General features: G+C 32.7%; 1 protein-coding gene across 8 annotated transcripts in view; it reads right to left on the bottom strand.

The window, feature by feature from the left end:
* LOC145292188 (oxysterol-binding protein-related protein 6-like) overlaps positions 1-22,289 on the bottom strand; it is a 311,645-nt gene that overhangs the window by 85,485 nt on the left and 203,871 nt on the right. For 5 of the 8 annotated variants that reach the window (XM_080138481.1, XM_080138483.1, XM_080138485.1 and 2 more), the window contains one exon: positions 18,852-18,968. The exons of the other annotated variants lie outside the window; for them this stretch is intronic. In XM_080138481.1, the coding sequence (XP_079994607.1) occupies positions 18,852-18,968 (117 nt within the window). The remainder of the gene's footprint in view (positions 1-18,851; positions 18,969-22,289) is intronic. 8 annotated transcript variants of the gene reach the window in all.

Below are 22,289 nucleotides of genomic sequence, written 5' to 3'. Positions count from 1 at the left end.
ACCAAAATGAGCTTCCAGTGATCATCCCCACAACTCATGTACAATTCACCCTCACAATGTTTCTGAAATTGGTATTTATCCTGTAAGATAGGAAGGTGGTCTTTAACGACCCAAATAGGAAATACGATATCCCTGTCTTACTATAATCTGTCGCAAGTCCTGTTACCCTGTTCATTTTGAATATTTGGATACCTTCCTAAATCCTTTTCACTATCATTCTCTTTGATTCCTGGAATATGTACTCCAGTGTTTTATCCTAATAGAACTTTCTGTTCTTTGGGTACTCCTGCAGTATTTTACCCACCGATTTCACGATCTTAGCCGAGCGTTGACGAACGCTTTCGGCGTTAACGCCGACGAAAGCCGAGAATTCGGAGCTACGGTGCAAGAACGCTAAAAGTATGTGAATAGCAACAACATTACAAGGAAAAGATATTACACACACACACAACAAAATGGATAAAATTAATACAAAAAATTTGGATAAAATAAATCACAAACACTTACCGTAAGTTTTTTTAAAGTAAAATAAATTTATTTTGTTGAATGTTTTTTTTTTTTTTTGGTTCATTTTGTTTTCCGATAGCTTTTTTTGGGGGGGGGGGTAAGCAACAGTAATAAACACTTCAATGTTTTTTTTTTGTGTGTGTTTTTAACAAAACGTTATTAAACAGTAACAACAATGTTTTTTTTTTTTTTTGTTTTTTTTTCAGTAATGTTTGTAGGGGGGGGGGACAACAATTACTGTTTATCTTTAGTTCCGACTGGAAGATTTTCTACTGACTGTAGAGAGGCAAAGTAGGGAGCAAAGGGTTTTCAGAGGATGTGGAAAGAAGCTCCTTCCCAAACCGGGTAGCCTTCCGCGATTTGATTTATTATGGAGACAAAAGAAGGGTTGTGTCCAAATTTTTGTCTCCACATAAATTCGCATAAATATGTTTCCAACAGCTCCCGGTTTTTTTTTTTTTTTTTTTTTTTATCGCTAAATTAAATAGCTGAAATGAAAGGCTGTGTATTTTTACTTTGAACAATAAAATAGCTGAAATGAAACGCTATGTGTGTAATTCCAATGAAAATTATTCGTCTGCTGCGCGTTCGTTTGAAACGCCCTGATTGGCTGATAGAGTATCGTACCGCTCGCCATGTTCCGGCGTTTTCCGACGGATGTCGATCAACGCTCGGCTAAGATCGTGAAATCGGTGGGTAAAATACTGCAGGAGTACCGTTCTTTGTCCCTAATAACTCTCAGAAGGGAGCCATAACTTCTGCTTATGAGAAGACATACAACACTCGGTTCATGAGTCTAAACCAGGATTTAACCCCAGTAATATGTCGGGGTAGGGAAGTTAAGGATGGCTTCTGTCCTTTGTGTGGGTCTAACCCCGTACGCAGTAACTAGAAACCTTGCAAATTCTACCCCTATTTCTGAAAAATGGAACGTGTCTGGATTAAACACAATCCCTTTGCTGGTGCAGTGATTTATATAGTCAAGCGTGTGTCAGAACGAAGATTCTATTGAGTCGACCCATAAGAGACTGTTGTCTATAGATTGGGTTTTTCGAACCATGTCCACGGTGATGTCATTAAAGAGAAGAGTGTAACCATTTCCTGATCCATGGAATCCCTGAAGGGCTTGACAGTACCTATATCAACCCCATTCGGTAATGAACATAGCGGCAGACTGTGGTATCTATTCCATGTGTCTAGTAACATTTTTCTAGTGTGTGCTGGTATTGTCGAGACCCGATTGACTGGGGATGATGTAATGCATTTCCCTCATGGTGGCATCATTCAACTTCTGTAGATCCATCATCTGCATTGCGAGCAGAAAATTTATCTGAGGTACCATTTGTAAACATAAACGACTTCCCACTTCTTGACACTTTGCTTGTAGTTTCCGTTCTGGACTCCTTAAATTTATGGCATACCTTTTTTAGATGCCCCACCACCCCGCAAAAATGACACTTAAGTCTAACTGCCGAACCATCTTTTTGATTCATCGATCCTCCTGAGTGTGACATCTTCCCGGAACCATTGCAACGTTTAGTATATCATGGAGTGAAAGGAACCTTTGTCTCCTGGTTGTGCTGTTCATGGTTCAACCTTTGCACACCAGATAGCACAAGAGGGTGTGTGGCATCGTTAAAATAGGGAGTTGACTTGTTTGTTACCTCCAGGCAGACCAACCGTGAGAACTTCTGCTCTAATGCAGTAAGCGAAGCTACCTCTGCCAGTATCCTTCTCTGGTGCTCAGCATTATGCAACCCCGCTATCATCTCCCCAGCAACCATATCGATTGAATAGTTAATCTGCTGCCGGCAAGTCGGTTTGTTCGGACACTGAATACGAAATTCACAAAATTTTGCTTGGCCATGTAACTTTGATAAAAAAAAATGAGTTACCAACTCACCCTCGTTCTGTTTCATAGAGTGGAATTTCTATTGGTGGACTTCTTTGTGCAATTCTTGCATGGCCACTAGTTGTATCTGATGAAGAAGGTAATCCTCTAAGGCAAAGTTGAGCATTCCCGCTCCACAAGTTCAAGCAGTAATCTGTTTCTGATGTACAGGCCTCCCGTAGTTCGTTCCGGATTACGGCTGGGTCTTCCAATCCGCATGCCTCTTTGTATCGTGTCCAAGAATAATGCCCATTCCCCATCAGTTGTATCCAGTCCTATCTAGGGTCGTTCCATTTTTTTATTTTTATTTATTCATGATATGTTGGGACGACTGCGAAGCATTTCTTGCCTCAATTCAATGTTTTCTTTCTGTAAATCGATGCGTTGTTTTAATAAAAGCATGTTTTCTTGGTCTATGATATTTCGATGATAAATAGATCTAATATCCAATGCTGTTGTACAAGTTTTCACACTTTACAGTGAAAATCTATTCGTAGCGCCATCTAAGAGTTGAGTAAAGCAGGATATTGTATCCCTCCGGCTCATGGTGAGCTCAATACAAAATACAAATGTCTGCGCCCGTGTTTACGGTATTTATAGAAATAAGGGGAAGTCACTCTGGTGGCCTCCTATTGTCAGGGACAGATAACTCATACCTATACAATAATAATAATGATGATAGTCTAATAGAAAAGTTTTAAACCAAATGCAAAATCTCAGAGATAATATAACAACTCTAGTAATTTTCAGCTGAAATTCTTGGTTGAAGGCAATACGTAAGCAACTTGTGAAATATACATTCATAATTAAAAAGTGCTGATATTTTGAAAAATTAAACAAAACTAAATTGTTTTTAAAGACTAATTTTAAGAAAGCAATACACATTCTTCAGAATAACATGTCAATTCAGTGATAATGATCATGATGAAAAGAGTAAGTTTATTTTTTAATAAAATTTGCACTATATCTACTTCAGGTAGTTACTAAAACCATGCATAAATGATGGAATAATAATAAAGAAACGTTTTTATATGCTGTGAATATAAACAAGATTCCTTTCTAAACATGAGATATACAAGAAATAAATGTAAATTACTGGCAAATGACATTCATGATTTGCAAAATATTAATCAGAGAAAATCCTTGTGAAACTGCAAGATTAATCATATACAAAATTGTTATTGCTAAGACTAAGCTGTATAGCAATCTTTTTAGCAATTTATTTTTATATTTTGGTGATTTTTTAATATTGTTTCTATTCACTTTTAAAAAAATTCCTTATATATATATATATATATATATTCCCCCAAAATATACAATGCAAAAAAGAAATTCAAATTTTATGTCTTAGTTACAATTCCATAAGCAATCAAGATTTTTATAAATATAAAAATATACTTAATATGACAAATATAGACCTACATTATAAATGCTTGTAACAAGGAATTAACACACAAACTATAAGTTATCATTACAGTTGATATGTTAAGTTTGTTTACTGCCATTATGATTAAAACGCCATGATAATTTTAGAAGACCTCAGTTAAATGTCAACTGCCATCTAAGAAAACTGCTCAACACCACCTTAAATGGCAACAGTTAAGGTGCTTGTTAAGATATAGTTGAGAAATCAATTTTTAAAAATATGTTGTTTTAAGCAAAAATAATATTACCTACTTCATTGTTATGCCGAAAATAGTAATATATCCAAAAATTCATCAAGTAGAACAACTACTATTGTGTTTTTAGTAAAAAAAAAAAAAAAAAAAAAAAAAAAAAAAAAAAAAAAAAGGGAAAAAAAAAGTGTATCGCTATAGACAACAAATATTGCAGCCATGACAAATAATCTAAAATATTCTTTTCAGAGTTATGTTCCCTGTGTATAGCCTCCTACTTTATAAAATCTAAGAAAAATGCGATTTTACCCAATTTTCTGTAAAAATTACTTTTTATTAAAGAATAAATTTCTATTTGAATTTTCATAATTTTTGGATATATTACTATTTTTAGCATGACAATTAAGTATGTAATATTGCTTTTGCTTAAAACGACATTAAAAAAAAATTGATCTGTCGACTTTATTTTAACAAGCACAGCAGTTAATCTGCAGCAAACTTTTTATTTGAGAAAAATCGAGAGAGGCCAAGAGAACAAGGTTAAAACACCACCACATAAACACATAATATTGAAACAGACCTGTACATGAAACATCTGGGGCCACGTATGCCTTTCACATGTAAGAAATGCTGCATATAAGTTTTACCCGCAAGTATCGGAAAATTCTATGGTCTTACAAAACTAACGTCACTCTCAGACACTAATTAAGAATAAAATTTTTTTCTTTTCTATGGTTAGTGTGCTTGATGGTCAACATATGCATAAAACAAAGGAGGCCTGCAAAGATTGCCTGAAGGACACATTGAAGAAAACTGGAATATCTTGAGAAACTTTGGAAATTGAAGCCAAGGTTTCGGATTGGTTGTTTTGTTTTATGGCATATTGGGTTATTTAATGCTAAATGCAGTAGTTTGGTAATTAGTTTTTATGCTTCAAGTATTTTATATCTTCAAATATGTATTCATGGTATGAGAATTGGCAAAAAGCTCTTAGAAACATCTTTAATAAAATTAAGAACATGGAATAAACAAACTGTTTTGAAACTATATTAAGCTACAAATACTTTCTTTGAAAACTTAACCCTCAATACTACATGGGCCTTGGACATTCACATGCACAAAAAAAAAACATTCTTTCTACTTTGATGATGGATATTTTATTATTCAAAATCAACATTTCAAATTTTAAAAAAATTAATTTTTAAAAATAAAATTTTTGTATCTTAACATAATTTGAAAACAGTTTGTCAGTTTATTCAACAACTTTATTTATTCATGTAGTATTGTTTGTTTTACAGAGGAAAATTGTTGATTTTATTTCTGACTTTGCAGAACATGATAGAGGAGTTTTACAAAGGGAAAGGAAAAAACAATAACATCAATGTTTGGTACTGGAATGTGTTGGATGGCTTGTAAAAATGATGAATGGAAGAAATAAAGTTTGATAAATTATATAGACGGTTTATGACAAGTATTTGTTAATATTGGATTTGAAGATGACCATGTTGTAGCCCACAGAAAAGCAGTCCTATAATATTGTGTTTCACAGACTGAAAATTCTCGGGAAAAATTTTTTTTTCATGACAATGCCACCTGACACTAAGTACACGGAGAAAGAAATAACTTTTCAGTTTAGATAAGACGAGTCTTACAAGGAGAAACCTGTGAGAAAGATGTAATGGACAAAGGTAATCTTCACCCACTAGATTTGCAAGTCGATTTTGTACTTTGCCAAGGCAAGAAAAGTACTAAATGGCATCTCACCCAGACATGGCTACAATACTGGAATGTATCCGACTCTTACATAGGTAGGGGATTGCATAAGGAGTTGGGAATTTTCAGGAGCAGACGAATGATTCAGCAACTTTAGCAACAGATTAAATGTAAATTTTCCATTTCAAATCTAAGTCCTAAGAGCTTATTAAAATAAGAGGTTCCCTGAAGAAAAGAGCCGTTCATTTGAACTGAGGCAAAATAAAGATCTAAGCATTGGTGGTGAAAGGAGAGAAACTGGTTTTAGATGTCTTAAAAGTAACAACCCCCCCTCGCCTATTGCACCATGTGCTGCAAAAAAGCAAACCATTAAGATCATTAAAGATTAGGAAGAGGGTTGAGCTGAGAATAGATCCTTCAGGCACGTCAGTGTTGATATTATGAGAGTCAGATTTATAATCATCAATACTTTTATAATCCTATCAGAGAGAAAGGATTTGATGGTTGAGAAAACATTTCTAAATATTCCATAGCTAGCAAGTTTCTAAAGCAACATTTTGTGCCAGATCCTATCAAAAGTCTTCAATGTGTCAAGAGCCTTTGCCCTAAAAACAAAGCCCCCAACCCATTAAGAGATTCATTAATCTATGCGATATTACAGTCAGCAATGTCAGCTGTTGATCTTGCAGGATGAAATCCATATTACTTGTCACCGAGGTAATTGACAATTTTTTGATTTGTCACAGATGCAAATAACTTACTCCTCACACACAGATGACTGATTGGTTTGTACTAAAATGTAAAAAATCTTTAAATACGAAGATGAACAATAAAATTTTCCAAGAAGCTGGAAAGTATTATTTCTTTAATCATTGATTGAATAGCTTTGTGAGAATTGGACCAATTTCTGACTGCAGCTTCTTAAGCATAATGAGTGCAATGTTGTTAAGACCAGTTGCCTTTCTAGCATCAAAGGTTTTTATAAGTTTGTCAGCCTCTCTTTCATAACCTATCCATTCTAGTACAGAGTTTATAAATGGGGACTCTTTTCATAATTTCCCAACTTAATAATCATAACAGGTTTACATTATTAAGCACAATAAACTTATCAATCCTATCAGTGAGACCGAAATTGACTCTTGCCTCATTCATTTTGAAATTAGCTCTATATACTTGTATATTGATTTCTATTTTAATATTATGGCAACATCATATCTGAGAACTCGTTTTCTGTGTGCATTTGTATAACCTTCTAATTTTTGATTGGTTTATATAAAATGTTGCACAGATTTTTGTAATATCAATTTGTACAAACATATCACATGCATATTTTATTGCTTTATATAATAAATGTTCTATCTATAGCAATAAAATGTATAAACCTAGCACTTTATGAATTCCTATAAAAAGAAATAAATCTTAAGTTTTGAAGATTACAAGTCTTTAATTTGGATGTTTCAAATTGATTTCATTATCAGAGATTATAAGTACAAATCGAATATTTTTATAGACTACAGAAAAAGTGCAGAGAGAAGCTAAAACTGTGTATAAAATACAAACATGTCAATTGATAGGTCAGGTTACAAAATTCTGCGGCCTTTTTTTTCAAGGCATAACAGACTCTTGAATCTTTATATTTGCAACTTTGCTTTCACCTACCTTCCACAGAGAACAAGGATAACATTGTCCTAAGTTGCACTTTAGGGAAAGACAAATGAAAAAAATGAAAGCAATTGAAAATGTCAGTTGAAACACCCCAATTACTGTCTACAGCAGAAAACCCAAAACAATATTCAATTATCCATTTTTCTGCCAACAGAACAAAATCAACTTCACTAGAGAAAAATAAAAAAATACAAGAAATGAATTGATTCATCATGTTGGCAAGTTAATGGAGAATAATTGCTACTGTCACACCCTACAGATATTCAAATCGTCTCACCCGATGATAATATTACACCCAATAACTGATTTTTATTCACCCACAACAAACAGGTGGGATTAAATATTTAACATCGATTGTTTGCATTTACAGAAAATTTCTTACAGATTTTATACAATTCGTTTGCAGTTTGTAAAAAATAATACTTTACGACAAAACATTTCCAAGAAGACGAAATTTGTCATTTTTAAGTCAATTTATCAGAAAAGATTAGAGAAAATATCAAATTGAGTTTTGCAATTGTTTTAAATCTTGAAGCATCAAGTTATTAGGTTTTATAGATAAGAAAAATTGAAAAAAAAAAAAAAAAGTGTGACAGAAGTAAATTTTAGAGAAAAAAAAAGAAAAGAAAAATACATTCATGCATAATGGTACAAAACCAGTACATACCAAACCAGGCTATGGGGAGCAGCAATATAACCAATGAGAATAAGATAAGATACATTGATACATGTTCTCTTTTTCCATTTTAAATAAAAAGTTTGCATGGAGTGGTACTATTCAAGGAAAATAAGAACATTCCACAAGTGTAGATCCATATTTATTTTAGTTGATTTCCATATATTTGAACAAAGTTTTGATGTTTATAAATATTTATTTTGGAAATGGAGAGAAAATATCAGTTGTAATGGACAGCTTTCGGAACATGTTGACTAATTTTTGACTTGGGTTAAAAGTCGTCAGATTTAAATCATGTTAAAAATAAACTATATCAAGAAATAAAGATTAAAAATATAAATTCACAGGGACTTTTATGGCGTCTATCTCATGAAACATTTAAGAACATTTGACATGCAGATTCATAATTTATATTCTGTGAATTTCTTCTTTTAAAATAGACACGAGATTACTGATTAAAACAGAATTAAAGGATCTATTCTTGTCAAATGTTATATTATAGAATCCGAATGATAAAATATTGAGCAGTTTTTAAGGAAATAATCATTAAAAAATTATTTTTTATCCAAAATTTAAGCCTATAAAATCTTAACAGGACAAAACATCAATTTTTTTTTTTTATATTATCCAAACTATGACTTTGGAATTAATATCTAAAAAGTCTCAAGTGATATTATATGAATGGATGATATATGAATTTGTAACAATTAAACGATGAAAAAGTAACTCAAATAGAACTATCAATATATGTTGAGATTGTGTATCTGCATATATAAGAAACACATTTACTTATATGAATGCATAAAAATAACTAAAGTGTGTGTGTGTGTGGGGGGGGGTGATAAGTACTATGATAGATCCATTCAAACTCTCATAAAATACTGCAGTTTTGTAAATAATTTCATTTTTCTTGAGTAATAACGAACAACACAGGTAAGGAGAATATATTGATGATAAATTAGATTAAGAAAAATAAATAATCTCGAGCAAAAAACAAATATTCAAAGCATTTTCATTTTGTAATCAACATTGCTAAGGAGCCATGAGAAAAATGTATCTTTTTATTTTAAAATCCCCAAAATAGTTTTTCATGGTAAACAACTAATGATCTCTAAAAAAAACTAAGGCTAGTATAAATTCTTGAAAGCTAATTAACACAGATTACAAGAAAAGTAGTTTTCTAACAAAGAACCTGGGACTAAAATTTTTTTTTTCCTTCCATATAGTCTTAAAGATTTAATTAACTTTAAAGACACACACACACATGATGGCGTGAATATTTATAAACATAATACTAAATGGATAAATAAATTGTCAGAAAAAAAAAATATATTTGATTTCATTAAAATATAAACATGATGATTATCATATTGAAATACAACAGCTTTAATGTCAGGTCAAAGTTGAATATCATCATTTTTTAAATAAATTACGCGTATATATGTGTGTGTGTGTGTGTGTGTGTGTGTGTGTGTGTGTGTGTGTGTGTAGGTAGAATGTCAACTCCTAACATTATTTTGGTGGACTTGTATATTGGCCTTTTTTTTTTTCACTTTTAAAGTCTGCAAGTAACTTCTAGTGCAAAAACAGAAACATCCAAGATGATTATTCCTATCTCATTCATATTGCATGGAAATGTTTGATATGTAGAGTGAGATCATCAGACCATACTCCTCAAGTTGCAAGTAAACTGAGGATGTGTATTGTAATGATGAATGGGGTTTTGTTTAACGTGTCTACTGTGGCTGACCAGGACAACGTTGAAAGCCATACTTGACTTCAGTTCACGCAATTATATGAATATAAACTATTCAGGTGTCTAAATAGGTACCAGTTTTTCTAGAAGTATAACTGGTGACAGACTAGCATCCTGTCATAATGATGGTTCAAGACTTTTGTTCTGTTTAACACTAGAAAGATGAGGTTAAAAACTTTTAGCCCTAGAAATGAGCTTTACTTATAGTGTTAAAAAAGTTGCCAGAATCACAAATTTTACAATAAGGAAATCATAGAACATTGAAATTTTTCTTGTTTGTGTATAGTCTTTATAAAAAGTTATTTTGGTGAAATGATGGGATGTAAAGCATTTATATTTGTTTATTTTAAGAAAATGTTTAGAAAAAGGTGTACTTTGGTTGAACACTACATCTTATGGCAATGGTGTAGAAGATACAATCATTTTTGTCTTGTTTTGGAGTTGGGAAACTGGAAGGTAGCCGTGATCAAATGGATATGGTACGGATTGGTGATTCATCATGCCGAATCAATAGTATAATTTTCATTACGGATGTTGGCAATTTTGTTTTTGATTCTAAAGAGATTCAGAGAAACCAATGCAAACAATGAAACCAAACCAGTTGTAAGATCCAGATTCATAAAAATTTTAAAATTTTAGAACTGATCAGGTGAAAACATTTTCAAAAAAAAAAAAAAAAAAATCGGTTAACTTCAAAATAGAACATTTGTCATTCCTAAAATACATGCCTTACACTTATCTCTTAAATGGAAGGAAAAGTTTCTTTCCTTTTTTTATGGCAAATGAAAAATGAATTTACTGCAAAGATCCCAAAATGATGAAAAACATGATTCCAGTGAGAAAAATGTTCAACATCTTACTACAACATCTTTATAAAAGGATTCCACTGTAAATATGTGCTGTGCAACATACTTTGTTAATATATTTGAATGGCAGATATAGTTGTGATAGATGTTTGACCAGAGGAGGAAGGAGGATGCAGAGAGCTGAAAATATCTGAGGAGTCAGATCATTCAAGAGATATTCCTTTTGTTTTAAACAAAAAAAAAAAAAAAAAATAACTCATTTGAAGAAAGAGTATTGTTGGGATTGTCTTGGTGGGAGAAACAATGTCCAAAGACTAGTTTAATTTTATCTTCAGTGAATGTCTCCTCTTGGCAGCATAACAATGACTGCAAATAAAGAGCCAGAACCAAAGATGTAGAGATCCTAAGAAACTAGAAAGAGGTGGTTATAGCAACCCTTCTCTCCACAGAAAAGGAGGAGGAAGAGTGGGAATTGAATGTTTCATGGACAGTTGGTTCTAGGGAGAGCTACCAAAGCAAGTGTGCCTCTCTGGCAGATTTGGTTCTTTTAGGCTATTAGCCAAGGGACTCGATTATAAGACTTATGTTTCGGTCTGGTTAAACAAAGATTCAAAACTGCAAGTCTTTCATCCACCTAGATAAACAGGTAGCATTTTGTAAACTAAAAAGAAAAATATCTATTATTTATTTTCAAAGCAGATTTTGTATTTTGCTTGGTGTGAGGACTCTTCATTAGAATGCTGACCAGATCGATGACAGGCTTAGCAATGTTTAAGATGATCATGCCTAGTAAATGCACATGCTTTTTTTCATACTTGTGTTTTGTAAAAAGCAAGAATTTATAATCAATTTGTACTTTGAAAGCTTTTCTCTTTTTATAAATCTGTCAAAAATGTCATATTTACAAAGTTACGCTAAAAGAAATAGAAATAAGACATGCAATTGTGTTATGATGTCACAAGTTTTCATGGGCAAAGCTGAACAGACCAACACACACAACCAGTTATAGAGATTGTGATGTTCAGCGAGCAAATCAAATCAATTGAATTTTTAAATGTATTTCAACAAAAAAAATAAAACTATTTTTCTTTTTCAGGCCGCCAACCCCCAATATTTCCTCCTGTATCAGAAAACACGCTATGTGATATACAAATATCTGTACATGATGTTGCCAAGCTAATCAAAAACCTTGATTCCAGTAAAGCAACCGGCCCTGACGGTATTCCAATTATAGTAATCAAAAAACTTCAACCAGAACTAGCACCCATACTTACAAGGCCAATAAGTCTCCTGTGCGTCATGAGTAAGTTGCTGGAATCTGTATTAAATAGAGAAGTAATCAACCATCTCAGCAAAAATAACCTTCTTAGTGACGCACAATATGGTTTCCGTTCTGCTAGATCTACAGCAGATGTGCTTACAGTTAGATCTCATAGGATTAGTGAATCTCTTGATGGAGGCTACCTTTCTAGGGCAATTGCTCTTGACATATCAAAGGCCTTTGATAGGGTATGGCATAGAAGTTTACTTCACAAGATCTCCAACTATGGTATAGCTGGAAATGTCTTCTCAATTATTAAATCATTTCTCTCTGATAGATTCATAAGAGTAGTAGTTGATGGGAAAAAATCAGAAACTCACAGTATTAATGCTGGAGTCCCTCAGGAGTCCATTCTGGACCCAACTCTTTTCCTGATCTACATTAATGATCTTCCAAATCACATCCTTACATCATTCGTAGACATTTTTGCTGATGATACTACCATCTATGGTAGCACATCTAAGACAGTAAATGACCAAGTTCTCTACGATTCTCTCTCCTCTGATCTTGATCACGTACAATGGGGAAATGAGTGGCTGGTTACTTTTAATGCATCACAAACCAAGCTTCTATCTTTACATCATCAGCGTTCTGATCCCCATCTGGCATCAATTAAAATGAATGGCTCTCGTCTTGGGGAGGCCTCAAGTTTTGACAAGCTTTTGGGCTTGACCTTTACTCCTGATCTTAAATGGAACACGTACATCAAATCTGTTGCCAAGGCCGCTGGAAAAATGGTGGGATCCTTCTATCGATCCAGTAGATATCTCACTGCTGATGCAATTCTCTATCTATATAAGAGCCAGGTACGTCGAAGGATGGAATACTGTTGCCACATCTGGGCAGGAACTGCTACGAGGTATGCCATAAGTAATGCCCCTGACCCACTTCCAGTTGTATGATCTAGCTGAAATTTTGCATGTGCAATGATTTATATCTCTACGGGTTATGTGGCAAATTGCAGCTCTGAACTAATTGTGGTTTCTGTTTTACAGGTATTTGAACTGAGTCAGGTGTGAAATGGAGCCTGTTGAATGTCGAGCAGTGATCCGGTTTTTGTATTTGAAAGGACGCACACAACAGGAGACTTTTGATGAAATGAAAGAAACTTATGGTTATAATGCCCCATCATATGACCTTGTAAAACGCTGGCATCGTGAATTCAAATATGGCTGGAAGTCTGTAGAAACAGCTCCCAGACCTGCCCCCCCCCTTCTGCCATTGATGAGGTATCTGTCTGTCAAGTTGAGGCTGCCATTTTGGAAGATCGGCGCATTACTATTCGCCAAATAGCCCAAAATGTCAAGATTAGTACAGGGTCTGTGGAAATTATCATTCAGGACCATTTGCATATGTATAAGGTGTCTGTCAGATGGATTTCCAGGTTGCTCACACCATTCCAGAAGTGAGGACGTGTCGAGTGCTTGAGGATGAATGTGGAGATGTGCCAAGAAGATGAGTCAAAGTTTTTCAAAAGACTGATTACACAGGATGAAACCTGGGTCCATTACTATGATCCAGAGACCAAAGCCCAGTCAATGCAGTGGAAGCACTTGGACTCACCACCTCCAAAGAAGGCAAGGGTGCAACTCTCTGCTGGCAAGGTCATGCTCACAGTCTTCTGGGACCAGGACGGAGTAGTGATGACAGATTTCCTGGCAAAGGGTACCACAATTACAGGAGCCTATTATGCTTCACTTTTGAGGAAATTAAGGGAAGCTATCAAAATTAAGAGGCGGGGCAAGATCAGCAAAGGTACCCCCCTCCTGCAGGACACCGCTCCGATCCACAACTCGCATGTCGCAAGATCAGAAGCACGGGCGTGTGGTTATGAAATCCTGCCCCATCCTCCCTACTCTTCTGACCTTGCACCCTCTGACTTTCACCTCTTCCCAGCGATGAAGTTGTTTTTGAAAGGAAAGCGTTTCCCAGATGATGCATCCTTGATTTCTGAAGTCACGTTATGGTTGGAGGACTAACCTGGGGTGTTCTACAAACACGGTCTCCAGAGCTGCATCAAACGATGGGAGAAATGCATAGCTCTGGGTGGTTCCTATGTAGAGAAAGACTAATAACTGTGCCAAGTTTCGTTGCTCTACTGCTATGGGAAGTGGGTCAGGGGCATTACTTATTGCACACCTCTCGTAGAAAGGACGTCCTGCCTTGATAGGGTTCAAAATAGACTTTGTGACCTCGTGGGAGATGTCCTTTTCTCTTCGCTGCAACTTCGATCTCACAGAAGAGATGTTGCGAGTTTGTCTCTGCTTTATCGTTATTTTCATGGAAAGTGTTCGACTGAGCTTCAATCTATGGTCCCCTCTCGCCAAACTTTCACAAGAAACACGCATCTGGCTGAAAACACTATCAATAATTCCCCCCACTCTTTATCTGTGCCTAAACCTAAACATAGATTCCATGATCAAAGCTTCTTTCTTAGAACTGCACGCCTGTGGAATTGTCTTCCATTTTCCTGCTTTCCAGCTGTCTATAATATGGTTGTCTTCAAGTCCAACGTGAACAAATTTCTGATGAGCTGTTCCACTTAAGTTAATAAATTTACAGAACTTCCATTACTATATTGTCCTTTTAACTACTGTACACTCTTTAACCCTTATACTTGAGTGGCCTATCGGCCTTGATAAGCATATGCAAAAAAAAATAAATAAAAGAAATGATCATTTGGCTTATGGTTCCATCCAACAAAGAAGAATCGACTTAAAGTAGGAAGTTCTTAATACGGCATAATCATGACACACTGGTTCTTATTAGATCACCAAAGTTAAGCGATGTTGAACTTGGTCAATATCAGATGAGTGACCATTTGGAAATACCATATGCTGTATGTAGGAAGATGTCGGTACCTCTCTGTAAGAACTGCAAAAACTTAACATTGCCATCTCCTCTGACCAGGATATACAAGTGACTGCCTGCTTTTGAATTTGATATTTGCATGAAACTTCTTTTTGGAGGAAGCTGGTTCAGCCCACTTAGGGTGCCTGCCGCTTTGGTATAATACAAAGTTCTTACATGTGCTGCAGACATACATTAGCGTGGTATGCACAATAATTCACTGATGACTGAAGAACAACATTTGAAATAGTTTTTTGATGTTTTTATTTTATATCCACATCAGAGACAAAAGGCACTAGAATTTTTGGAATGATTGCAGATAAAGAGAAAAAAGATAAGGCGTTAGGAAATTCTTGTTAACCATTGATTTGGGAGGAAGAAAAAGAGACTTATTTAAGATTTTGCTTTTGGTTTCAAATCATTCTAGAGATCATGGGAGTAATACATTCTTTATTTAGTACTCTTGACCTGGATCCTTTGGATTTTTCGTCAATTATGGTTTGGGCTTGACCGGCAGTCACCGTATTACGCTGAGCAAAGTAACAGACAGACGAATTTCCAAACAAACAAACCAGAAAAAATAGAAATACAATAAATAAAAACTAACTTTACTGAATATATATTTTTTTTTTCAAGAAAAGTTGCACTTTGTATTTATTTACTTTTATTATTTTCTTTTGCAATTGTTTTATCAACAAAAGTTTGGGTTTTTTTTTTTTCAAGAAAAGATGAATCTTTTTTAACCGTAAATTGTTAGGTGAAAGTAGTCTTTTTCAAGAAAACTTACATTTTTGTTTTTGAAGAAAATTAGCAGTAAACGTGTTTTTTGTTTTGTAAACAAAAGCCATTTTTTTTATAAGAAAAGATGATTTTTATGAAAACCATAAATTTGTATGATTGGATTCATTGGACAACTGTTCTCATCTTGAGTGTGATTTTCACAACGTTTCAGTTGATGTAATCTCCGACCTTCTTTAAGTCTATCTTGTTGAACTTAGGAATTTGGATGGAATTTCAAGCAGAACCCTTTATTTACTTCATGAGGGTAGCATACTCTTGTTCTGTCAGCCATGACTGGATAGAGGTCCTAAGTAATTTCCAATTGTATTTTTCGGTCGCTCACACTGAGAATTGAATCTTGAAGGGATTATCACTTTTTACAATTGATGTTTCCAAGTACTCTAACCACGGTGCTCGAAATTCTATCCAAATTCCAGAGTTTGACAAGATACAACTGAAGAAGGCCGGAGGTTATATCGACCGAAACATAGTGAAAATCACACTCAAGATGAGAACAGTAGTTCGATGAATCCAAATGATATGGATAACTAATCTTCATCTAAAAAATTCAGAGATGTCATAAACCGTAAATTGTTAGGTGAAAGTACAGAAAAGTTTTTTTCAAGAAAATTTACAAATTATTTTTGTCAAGAAATGTAAAAAAAATAAACAGAAAAAAATGCCTCTTATCACCAAAAATAATTAAAAAATTAATTTTATACAAAAGAACAAAACAAAAACACAAAAAGTGTTGATTTAGCGTTTCAACATTTGAACAACGCTCGGCTTAATCTGGTGATTGTCGATTGAGCCCAAGCCATAATTGACGGAAAATCTCAAGGATCCGGGATATATTCTGCAAGAGTACCCCTTATTTACTTAAAACGGATTTGTTTTATATCAATTATGATTTAAAATATTTCCTTCATTAAGGATTCGGTATTTTCAGCAATTCATTTCCTTCAACAAATGAATTGCTCAAAATGTAACATTTTTTTTCAAACATCAATTACCATAAATGACAATATGTCATAATTTTGGAAACAAAGCTTCTCTAAAATGTCAGGAAATGGTAAAATAAATTTGCAATTTCTAACATCCTACTTCTTTCCTTATCCTAACCCTAACCTCTCAAACTGCCACAATGATTACAATAGTCATAAAATGATTACAAACTATTTGATGACTGAATATTGGTATTGGAATCATATTGTAAGAAAATAATGATCTTCTTTAGAGATAATTTATTTCTTGGATAGACAGTCAGATAATCATGTGATTAGCCTTCTTTAGAGTTTCAGTAATTGCCAGGACTTCAGCTTGAATAGACATATCCCCAAGCTCTCCACTCAAACATAACCATATGCATTGAGTAAGTCATATTATACTTTGCCATTTACGATGTACTTGTGAAACCATGAATTGGGACAGGTTTTCAATCATTACAGTTTTCTATAATTGTTTTAACCTTGTCTTTTACGCGATGTATTATCACAGATATACTAATGCGGACGTTGGGTTCATGAGGATACAAAACAATCCCCCTCCTCAACATAACCAATATTAAAGTTTTTAGAGGTAATGCCCCACTCCCATTATTCTCCCCCCCCCCAGAAAGGAAAGATTAATTGCCCATTGACAGACGCATGCTTTCTCGTGACAGTGCTAAGGATAGTGAAGACATTTTTACAATTAATTTTGCTTTGGTCACAATAAAGCAGATCATATTTCACACCCAGGCCTTGGATTCAAATAAACAAAAGCTTTGTTCATATGAATTGGAGCAAAGTGTTTTTACAATAAGTGATAAAATATTTGTATTCATGTTGCTGGATTTTTTAGATGAGGATTCAGATTATTTGGACTACTATTCTCATCTCAATTGTTATTCACACATCATTTCAACCTTCTTCAGATGGATCTTGTTGAACTCGGAGAAGTTTCCTGTCAAATTCAGGAATCTACATGAAATTTTGAACAGAACCCTTTATTTAATCCATGGGGTTAGCATGCTCTCATTCCATCAGCCATGACAGGGTAAAAGTTCTAAGCAATTCGCAATTGCATTTATGACTTCTATCTAATCAGGACTGATGAAATGAGAGCATGCTAACCCCATGGATTAAATAAATGGTTCTGACCTTTCTTTCTGCAGATTCCCGAGTTCAACAAGATACACCTGAAGAAAGTCGAAAGTTACATTGATGAAAACATTGTGCAAATAACAATAAAGATGAGAATAATAGTATGAATAATGCAAATAGTATGAATTCTTATTCAATACAATCATTTTAAAGCTTTTCATAGAAATTTCTTGGCAAAATACATTAAACATAATTTTAATTAATAAACATGATAAAAATAATAATAATTTATTTCTGAATCAAACATCAACTATATCTTGTTTTTTTGCTTGCTAAGATGTATACAGATGTTCTTCGCAATATATATATGAAGTTTTTTTTAAAGTTCTTTCTAATTACAGAAATAAAAAATTTGTTTATTGATTTTATCTCAAAGCTAACAAACACATCACAGTTTGTTGATAATCTAACTGCAATAATTAAAAACATCCCATTCTATTAAAGAATACCGGCACAAAGTGATGAGGGATGTTGACAACCTTTGGCTTGTCCCTCCAGTGAATACCTGATTTTAAAATGGATCAAGCCAATCAAAAAGTTATCACATGGTGATTTATATGAGTTACATTTTTTTTATTCTGCTTCTCTTAACCAATGCATTCAAAATTAGGTGACATAAGTCCATTCCAAAGAAGTTGAATTGAATAAAGAATCAATTGTTCATATAGTTGTATGTGATTTAAATGTCTCAAATATATAATAAGAAATAATTTCAAAACAAAATGTTCCTAATAACTGCACCAACCATATTGCTAAAATGCAAAATTCAACCAAAGTTTAAGACTGAAATTTTTGCTAAAAAACAAAACCAATTCAAAAAAATGAAAACATAAAATTCAAAGAATATCAAATAATGAAAATAAATATTAAGCACAATGTTATAAAATTTTCTGACTATTACAAGAAAAAAATAATACAAGAGATAACAATGCAACTAATACAAAACTTTTTTTTTTTTACAGAAAAACAGTAATTATAAATATTTGAATATGTATTAGTATATGAAGTTGAAAATCGGATGAAAGAACAAAGAAAAGGTAGAACTCAAATAAGAAATCTGTTAGTGATGATGAGTCAAGCAGCAGCAGAGAAAGAGAGAAAGAGAGAGAGAGAGAGAGAGACTTACATAACTGCTATTATGCTGAGGACGAGATGCTGAACTTCCCCTCTCCTTCAGTTTGTTAAATCGGGAGCCAATGGCACGGCGAGATTTCTTTTTATCAGACAAATTTAAATCATCCCACTGTTCAAGAAATCGGAAGAAAATAAGCACAGGCTGATGTTAGTGGTGAAACTGGCAACATAACATACACCAACAACAGTTACTGAAGCAAATAATGGAAGAAGAGATGGTTTCATGAAGAATAAACTAAAGCAGCAAAAAGTTTGTACATGCAGAAAATACAACAATGTATTATGCATTCAGAGAAGGGGGAAAAAAAAATGATCAAATTTTGAAATTAAGAACATCCAGATTTCATTTTTAAAAATAATTAGGTAAATTAATAAAATGTATATGGATTGGACAATTTCTATTACTGTCATTACTCAACTAAAACTATTGTTAAACCATGTACTTCTATCATCTGATCTTTAAAAAATGTATAAAATTAAAAAAATAAATGATTAAAATTAAAATTTAGTAACTCTGTTATTATATATCAAAATAACATCATGGATGAAAACCGTCTCTGGATAAGGGCTGTGGAATCAGAGGTTTTGGAAAGAGTCCGACTAATAAGATTGCTACGAGTTAAAGTTAGACTTAAATTTCAGAAGAATCAATAGCCAGTCTGAATATTGGAAGACTTTAAGGAATCGAAGTTAGGTATATTGAAAATCTAGAAGTTGGAGCTTATATCTACAGACTCAGTGACATGCTATGAATTTATTAATTTAGATTTTAAAGAGATAAATTAAATGCGCCAAATCACTCTTAAAATCCTTTGTTTCACACACAAAGAAAAAAGGTTTTAAAGTCATTAAGTTTTATTTTACTAGTAGATATTTTAGTGTGTATGTTTTAGCTGCATACTATATAATTAACAATCCATTGAATAATAGTCAAGATTAAAGAGATAGAACAATAGGTTAGAATGTTCATCCGCTAGTAATGAATATATTATGGTTTATTAGAAGCATTGTGTATTATTATGTTTTAGAAAAGCCTCATTAATGTATGATGGGAAATAAAGCACAATAACAAAGGCGTTGATTAATATAAACCACTTACCATTTGGGTTATTTCAATTTAAAAATACCCATTGACAAGCATAAAAATCAACCTTACAAAATTGGAGTGGGCCCAATTCTAAACAGTAGTTCTTGAGCACAAAAGGGTTGATATCTTCGTAGATAGAGCTTTATGACAATAATAAATAAGTCATCACATTTTTGTATATTATTCATCGAAATCCTTTGAACCAATTTTATTTTTCCAGAATAGTGTTACTTTTGATTGTACGATGACAAAGTCTTATTCATAAACAATAAAATAAAAAAATCAGTTTAGAAAATTAATAACTTTTGAGTGTATGTGTGTAGTTAGCCACCATTTATATTTTCCAGTATATTTTATAACTTTAAGAAACATTAAATCTCTATAAGTTTGCTGATCATTCTTTCGAAATTCGGATGATGATTTCACAAATCAGTCTAAGGTAAATCACAAATTTCCAAATGACATGTGGTCTGAGATTCTTTATTTTCCAAACTTTAGAATTAACTTAATCATCTTTTGGAGAAATTGTGAAACATGTGTATTGTCCAATCAAATATATACCTAATATAATAATATGTGGCGTGTCTTTGTCTCAACATCTATATGTACAATTAGTTATGTGTTAACACTAAGTGAGATAATTCAGTATATATTCAAGCAGCAAATGACTAAGTATTGTTTGTAATTTTTTTTTTTTTTTTTTTTTTTACAAATGATTTTAGTTATTTTTGATGGCAGGGACATACTAGTATATACGACAAAATAGTAATGTAAAAAAAAAAAAAAAAAAAAAAGTAAGAATATTTTTAAGATTAAGGAATCCATAAAAATATTTTGTATGCATTTTAATTATTAAAAATCTACAGTGTTGAGTATTTAATTACCATTGAAGTATTTCTGAATATGGTCTTTTGTCTTGTTAATATTGTAAATTTATTAACATTTCTTTCTGTTGGAGTAAATGTCCTAGATATGCATTAATCATTTGCATGTATTGTTTATATTGATATAAAACAAGGAGACTAATTTCTCTTTATTGTTGCCTTATGAAATATTTTTTTTTATTTGCAATTCATGGTTTTCTAAATTTATAGAATTTTCAAAATTTCCTTTAAAAATATTTATTTTCGTTTTCAAATTTCCTTCACAAATATGTATAAATACATTTAGTTTTCCGTTTCAGATTTTTTTTTTTAGATGAAACTTAGTGATTTGGATTATTCAGACTACCAATATTATTATATTCACAACATCTTCACTAACTTTCAACCTTCTTGGGGTGCATCCTTTGAGAAGGTTATTAAGTTTGACAAAGGTTCCCAAAGTTGGAAAAAATATGCATGAGGTTAAAGGTTATATCAGCCAAAACATTGTGAATAGAGAACCAAGATGAAAATATTAGTTCAGATTTTTATGTAAGGATATGCTATTATTTAGAGAATCAGTCAAACTTATATAGAATTTACTACGGTACAAACTAATATATCTATAATATAGTTATACCATACGTCTCTCTCTGTCCAGGGGATATAATTGAAAACAAGGCCCTATACCAAGATCAGCATTTCTAGATGAAAATTTTATGAGGAATTCAATAGTTGTATTACTCTTGCATTAGATTGTTTAACATTGAATATCAATAAACAAAGACAATGTTTTATAACTTAAAAAAAAAAAAAAATGACAATAAGAGGTTTAGGGTTGGGAACAGATATTTTTTTTAACGTTGCAGCTAAATTTACTTTTATTATGAAAGCTTTTTGTGTTTTCAAATGTGTACGTGTCCAATCTTCTATCTTTTTAACATTTTGTGTAATAATTTATTCAGATGTTTTTATGCTTTATTTATTTGTATGTCTTGCCTCTTTGGACATTTCACTCTTTTCATTATCTTCAACTAACAATAAAAATACTGCACACATAATATATCACGACACATACACCCTATTAATATGGATTTATTTTAAATTGTTTGGTTCTTGTTTTTTGTTTTTATTCATTTGCTTAATTATTAGTCATTTTTTTTAAACTGTCTGAGTTTATGACAAATATCTGAAGATTTTTTTTCCATTGTTTTATTAGGATTTACACAAAAAAAATGGTAAAATTTTAAAATCATGTTCCAAAATATATTTTATTTTCATGTGATTCTTGTCAGAATTCATTAGTTTATCAATATCACCCAAACAATAAGTCAATTCAATATTACTTCCAAAAAACTTGTCTATTTTTCTTAATATATTCTTGATTCTAAAGCAAGAAATGTTAGGGTGGCAATTTTCGTTTTCTTCATAGTTCAAAGAATATCATTTTTATTGTTATATAATAATTCTGGGGATTCTT

Source organism: Euprymna scolopes, chromosome 13 (genome assembly GCF_053919585.1).
Source record: "Euprymna scolopes isolate OS-2025 chromosome 13, ASM5391958v1, whole genome shotgun sequence".
NCBI classification, from domain to species: Eukaryota; Metazoa; Mollusca; class Cephalopoda; order Sepiida; family Sepiolidae; genus Euprymna; species Euprymna scolopes.
This window is presented reverse-complemented; position numbering and strand designations above follow the sequence as displayed.